General features: G+C 29.4%; 1 protein-coding gene across 1 annotated transcript; it reads right to left on the reverse strand.

The window, feature by feature from the left end:
• Window positions 1-2,266: 2,266 nt before the first annotated feature.
• On the reverse strand, window positions 2,267-4,732 carry Phum_PHUM300720 (lethal, putative; the record flags this gene model as incomplete). The annotated part of the gene is made up of 6 exons (XM_002427150.1): window positions 2,267-2,699; window positions 2,929-3,024; window positions 3,101-3,305; window positions 3,392-3,703; window positions 3,782-4,035; window positions 4,143-4,732. The coding sequence occupies 6 exons, from the start codon at window positions 4,730-4,732 to the stop codon at window positions 2,267-2,269; spliced, it is 1,890 nt and encodes a 629-aa protein (XP_002427195.1).
• Window positions 4,733-6,129: the final 1,397 nt, after the last annotated feature.

The following is a 6,129-nucleotide window of genomic DNA, read 5'->3' on the forward strand; positions in this document are numbered from 1 at the left end:
CTCGTTACACGCACAAAAACTACAATTTTTTTTCAAAAAATTTTTTTATTCTAAATTTTAACCGTTATTTTCAAAAATTTTTTCGAATCGTTTTTAATTAGAAACACTCGCACCATCTATTGATAAAATTTTAAAACGCTTAATTTGAATTTAATCATCATTCATTTAATTTAATGGAGAAATCATTGCAAACTACCCGTAAAACATAATTTTTAAGAGGTTTACTTTTGTTGTTGCCTCGTCCCGTGTAATTTCGACACTACCGAAATATAATCTGTTTACTGATTGCGCCGCGTCATCTATCGTTAAAAACCGTAAACTGTTTATTTGAATTAGTTCATTTTTTTCTCACGGCGTTGCGAGCGCTCTCATATAAAATTTATATTTGCAGCGCCATCTATTATCAAAATCGTAAACTAAATTATCGTTCGATTAAAATATATTAAAAAAAATATGATTTTACACCTCCCAGCTAATGGCGAAATTAAATTAATGTTTTTAATTATTAAATAGTACCTGAAACCATATTAAATTCCAACAAAATAAAAAAAATTTATTTAAAAAATAATTAAAATACGATTATCCTTTCGTTCAATTTTACAAAAACCTCACAATTCAACAACAACTGAATCGATAAGTAGGTTGAGGAGTTTTAGGTTAAGGTATTAAAAACCTAAATATATATAAAAATTACAAAAGTTACAAACAAACTATTAAATTAATTTTATTTTATTATTTTTTTTTTTTTTTACTGCGATTGATAAACAATGAAAGAAATTTAACGGGGCATTTTACTATTTACACTCCTGAAAAAGAAAATGAATAATAATTTAATTAACATTCATATAATATTAATAAGTAAATTAAAAAATTTTTTTTAAAATGAATTTGGAAAAGAAACATTATTGTTTATCATCATTATGTCGATCATTTTTTTTTTTTTTATTAATTAATAATGTCCATTTCGTCGATTGGTGAGGCTCATTCAATTAATAACTATTATGTTTATCATTTTCTGTTTAAAAAAAAAAAGTTTTCTTTTATTTCCGCCTGATTTAGTATACATAAATATTAATAAATTTAATAAAAAAAAAAAAAAAAAAAAACCTATCTCTATTTAAATAAGGCTTTTACAATTATATTTAATTTTACATATTCCCGTTAATATATATAAATCAATTTAAAAATTTTAATAAAATATTAAAATTAACAAATTCAAAATTCAAAAAAAAAAAAAAAAATTCCCAATATGGTACAAGGAAGAAGAAAATAATTTTTCTTTTGTTTAAAAAATAATAACAAAAAAAAATTTTTTTTTTAAATTAAATACCTATTTAATATATGTATACATACATATATTTATTTTTTTTCTCTCTCTCTCTCTCTCAATGATTATTAGTTAATTAATTTTTTTTTATCTAAAAAAATTCTAATTAATAATGAAATTATATATAAATGCATATAACCAAAGCAACATTATCGACAATAATTAAACATTTAAATACATTTTTTTTTTTAAACAAATTTCAATTAAAAATTTTTTTTTTTTTTGATAAACGACAAATTTCAAAAAATAAATTTCAATTTATTTTCTAATTCAAAAAAAAAAAAAATTTTAAACCTTTTCCTTTCTTTTTATATTCAAAATAAAATAAAATAAAAAAAAAAAAAAAAAAAAAAAACTTTTCAATATTTTATTCACGTTTTTAATTATTTTAAGGAGGAATAATAAATGATAATTAAAAAAAAAAAAAAAAAGGGATGAAAAGAAGTGACGTCATCTATTAATGATGACGTGTTTAAAAAAAACCATTTTAAAATTTTTTTAAATTAAAATAATTTTTTTTTTTTGTTTTCCAATAATAAATAATAATACAAAATACTTTCTCGTTGAATTCGATAATACAATTTTTTATCAATCAGGTTTTTCCCCTCCCCCTCCCTCCCTCCCCTTCTCCTTTATTAACGTTTCTCAAGGCACAAAAACATTGATTTGTTATTGTTTTATAAGAACAAATTCAACATTTTCCACCATTTTTTACATAGAAAAACGTTTTTCTTTTTTTTTTCCAGATAAAAATATTAATTATGGATATGTTAGAAAAAAAAAAAAAAAAAAAAAAATTTTCCGGGTTTTCTTTTATAATTTAAAAGTGTGCTTAAATATTTATATCTGTACATAAATATATATATATATGTATGAATAATTTTTTTAAAAACCCAAAACAATTCTATTCAACATCATTTAAAAATTGTTGTAATTTTTTCAGCTCACTCCTTCATTTTTTATTTCTAACGCTTTTTGCCTGAGCAAAACAATGCTTTTGTATAGTTTTATAGCCGGACCCAGTTTGAAACCTAATATTTGAACAAGATCATTTTGTGACAACATGAGAAGAGCCTCACCATCGATTTGATGCTCTGTGAACAATTTACCCTTTTCGGAAGAGCTATTTATATTTTCAACGAACGCGGCTACTTGACTAGGCGTCCAACATAATGGATTAGATCCAATCGAAGCTACCGTTTCACTGATGTCCCACCTGTTTTTAGACCAAACCACCGGATCGTTCCTCGTTCCCGGATCCACGTTTTCTTCCATTAAATTATTTACTCGTGATTTTTTCTTCGTTAGTAAGTTCGGAGGAGGTTCCCTGTAACTTTTTTTTTTTTTTTCTTTTTTAAATTTTTCACTTGACCTGATTTTTTTTTTTTTTTTTTTAACTCATTCGAATAAATAAAAAATTTTTTTTTTCTTTTTTTTTTTTTTTTTTTAATTAAGTTATTAAAAAGAGTAAATGACAACTCATGATGAAAACAATTTTTTTTTTTTTTTATTACAATTTTCCCCTTACACAATTTTTTTTTTTTTTTTTTTTTTTTTTTAAAAAAAAAAATGTAATTTCATTTCAAATGTAAAAAACTTACAATTTTCGTTTTCTTCCCCGATTGTCTGTTTTAGGAACTGGAAGAATTGATCCATCGCATTTGTTTTTTCTAGGAATTCCAGGCCTTGGTTTAGTTCTAGAAAAAATCAAAAAAAAAAAAATTAGCAAATTGAATGTTAATTTATTTTTAATTTCTTTTCTAATCATCTTACCCTTTTGAAGCTGAAGTTTCTTTTACTTCGTAGTACTCTCTCTTAGAGCAAAATCTATCCGGAATATGATCGTCACGAAGATAATTCATCGATGAATAAGGACAAGATAGTATCATATGATGAACGGGATGTTTTCCTTTCACGTGTCCGATCCCTCGACAACCAGGCGTTGGACAAATCGAAGTATTTTTAATGTCTTCTTCAGCTAAAACAAGCAAATAACAAAAAATTACAATTAAAATGAAAATTTAAAAACCATTTTGTGTGTTAGTAAAAAGAAAAACGAGTTACAAGGAGGAGGTTCCAAAGGATGACCAGTTTTATGACACCATCCTGCTGGATGTATATCAGGGCTATCATCGTCCAACCAGTAGGCATATTGATCGGGCCATCCATCGAATTTAATTTTTATTTGTTGAACGACAATATCAACTACCGTAGCTACACGTATCAAAATTGGATTTCTTTTGTCAACGCATTCGAGTTTCATGCCCCTACGAAAATCTGTCGTTGTGCGAGGCTTGAATGCCCTCGCTGGAGCTGGTAAACTTTTTGTTTCCCTCAAGTAAAAATCCCACGAAAAGAGGGAGGGATGTTTATAATCTAAAAGAAATTTCATTTACGATTACTTATAAATGCATGTTTTGATTTAAAACACTCAAATAATCGAGTGGTTCTTACCGTTTGGAGGAGTCAACTGATGTCCGTTTTCTTTGCACCATCCGACGGGATGAATATAAGGAGACGTACAATCCACCCAATAATCGTATATGTCATCCCAACTGTCAAAATGAACTAAAATTCTGTTGTCGAGAACATCAGCGATTGTGGCAACACAAACCAATGAAGAATTCTTTTTATCAACTGCTTCCAGTTTCATACCAGCGCGGAAACCGCTGGGTATAATAGGTCTCTCCTGATTATTAACAAAGCAACTTTTGGGTGCTGCTACGGTTCTCGTCATTCGAAGGTAATTTCCCCAATTGAAATTTTTTCAGCGTAGCCTTTGGGAGCACTTAGTTTATGATTAGTACGCTCGCACCACCCGGCATGAAAGATATCACTAGAATTAGCATTGACCCAAAAATCGTGGCAATCGGGGTAGCCATCAAAATGAAGTTTAATACGATAACCCCTTACCGCAGCCACGGTAAGAACACAAAATAAAGACGGATGCACGGGGTCTATACCTTCGAGTTTCATACCGATTTTAAAGTTATTTCTAGCAGTGGGAAAAGGATCTTTAAAAAGTGTATAAGGAGCACTTTTTGCTTTGAGTAAAGTTAAATATCTTGTCCAAGAAAACGAACCTTTGGAAGATGAACGCAATTTATCGGTATTACTCGAAGTGCCAGATCCACTTTCACCATCTGAATCCCCAGCGTTGGTTTTCATGAGTTCCCTTTCCATTCTGAGCATTTTAATTTTTTCTTCAATGGTCACTTTTGCTTCGTGTAAACCAAGTTTTTCAAGTTTGGCTCTTTGTTGCATCAATAATGATTTTTGTTGCTTTAATTTCATTTTTTTCTCTTGTTTCAATAATAATTTTTTGACCGATTGCGCTTTCTCTTCTGCATAAGCTTTACTGCATGCCACACTGCAAAATCTAAAACTTACGAATTCGCAACCCATACCGTAGGTTCCGCAAGAGTGACAACATAAAATTTCATCTGAACTACGAGAAGGCTTTTGTTTTTGTTTATTATCATTTCTTTCAGCGTCGGAAACAACAGAACTTTTTGATGAAATTTTGCCTTCTTCTTCATCATCTTCGACAACTTCTATAAGTCCGAATTCGTTTAAACGAAATTTGAGATCGCTTAGTGGTAGAGACCCAATGTTATCCGACCATTCCAAACATTTGATGGGGTCAAATTTTTCTGCTTCAGGATTGCTTTTATCTTTTATGTTTTCCTTTTCAGGATCAGAAATTTCACTAAAAGCAGTTTCTTTTTCAGATTTGGAAGTGTCATCCTCCACTTTACTGCTACTTTGATCTTCTTCTTTAATTACAGATTGAGCTTCATTTATTTCGGAATCAGTTTTTTCTTTCTTGGAAGGATTTAACTCGACGTTTACTTCTGAATTATTAGATTCTAGAGTAGTAGTAGGCTCTTCAGAATCTTCTGTTTTAATTTCTGTGCTTTCGAAATTAGGTTCAACACATTGTATAGCATCTTGTTTAACTTCCAATTCTTGTTTACGCCTATGTTTTAAAACTCCTACATCAGGTTTCGAAACTTGGATTTCAGTTTTTGTATTTTCAATTAAATCTATGACCAAAGGTGGAGAAGGATCTTGAACTTGAGTTTCATTGTCGTCATTTTTCTTATTTTCATCTTCATTTTCTTCGTTTTCCGGTTTATCGGGATTTTGTTTAACTACTTCCATACCGTAGTTTTCATACAACAACGACAACATGTGTGGTTTGGTTACTTTTTCAGCCAAAATTTGACCATTCGATATTTGAAAACTTGTGATTGTTCCTGGAGAATTTGAAGAAACTATTTGTCCCAGACTTGTGGCTTGCATTTTTCCAGTCCCTTCTTGTTTTTTCCATTTAACAGGAACCAAAACTTGGCTTGAACCACTTTTATAACTTGTTCCACTTCGCGGAAAAACGTATTTCGTAGTCTTAGATTTTTGGCTTGAAGATTCGACAGAAGAATTATCAGACTTAGAAAAAGATACCACTTCTGTTTGTCCTTCTTTTTCTTTTGGAACTACATCATTCGGTTTAGGAGAATTTATGGGACCACTGCTTGTAGATGAAATTGGTGTCTGAACTTTATTAATTGTATTGTCTTGCTTTGATACAGTAACAGAATTACTATTTGACTGAACTAGTGAAGTGCTAGATTTTGTTTGAAGACTACCTTCAGTTGTTAATAAAACTTGCAAATGTTTTCCTTTTGAACTTGGTACTTGAGTGTAGACAACATTTTGGGGTAATGATTTTTGAGTTTTCGGAAGTATGTAGGTAGGTGATTGATTTACTGGCACAGTATTAGCAGCAGACACCAACAATA

Source organism: Pediculus humanus, genomic scaffold (assembly GCF_000006295.1).
Source record: "Pediculus humanus corporis 1103172107687 genomic scaffold, whole genome shotgun sequence".
Lineage (NCBI taxonomy): Eukaryota > Metazoa > Arthropoda > Insecta > Psocodea > Pediculidae > Pediculus > Pediculus humanus.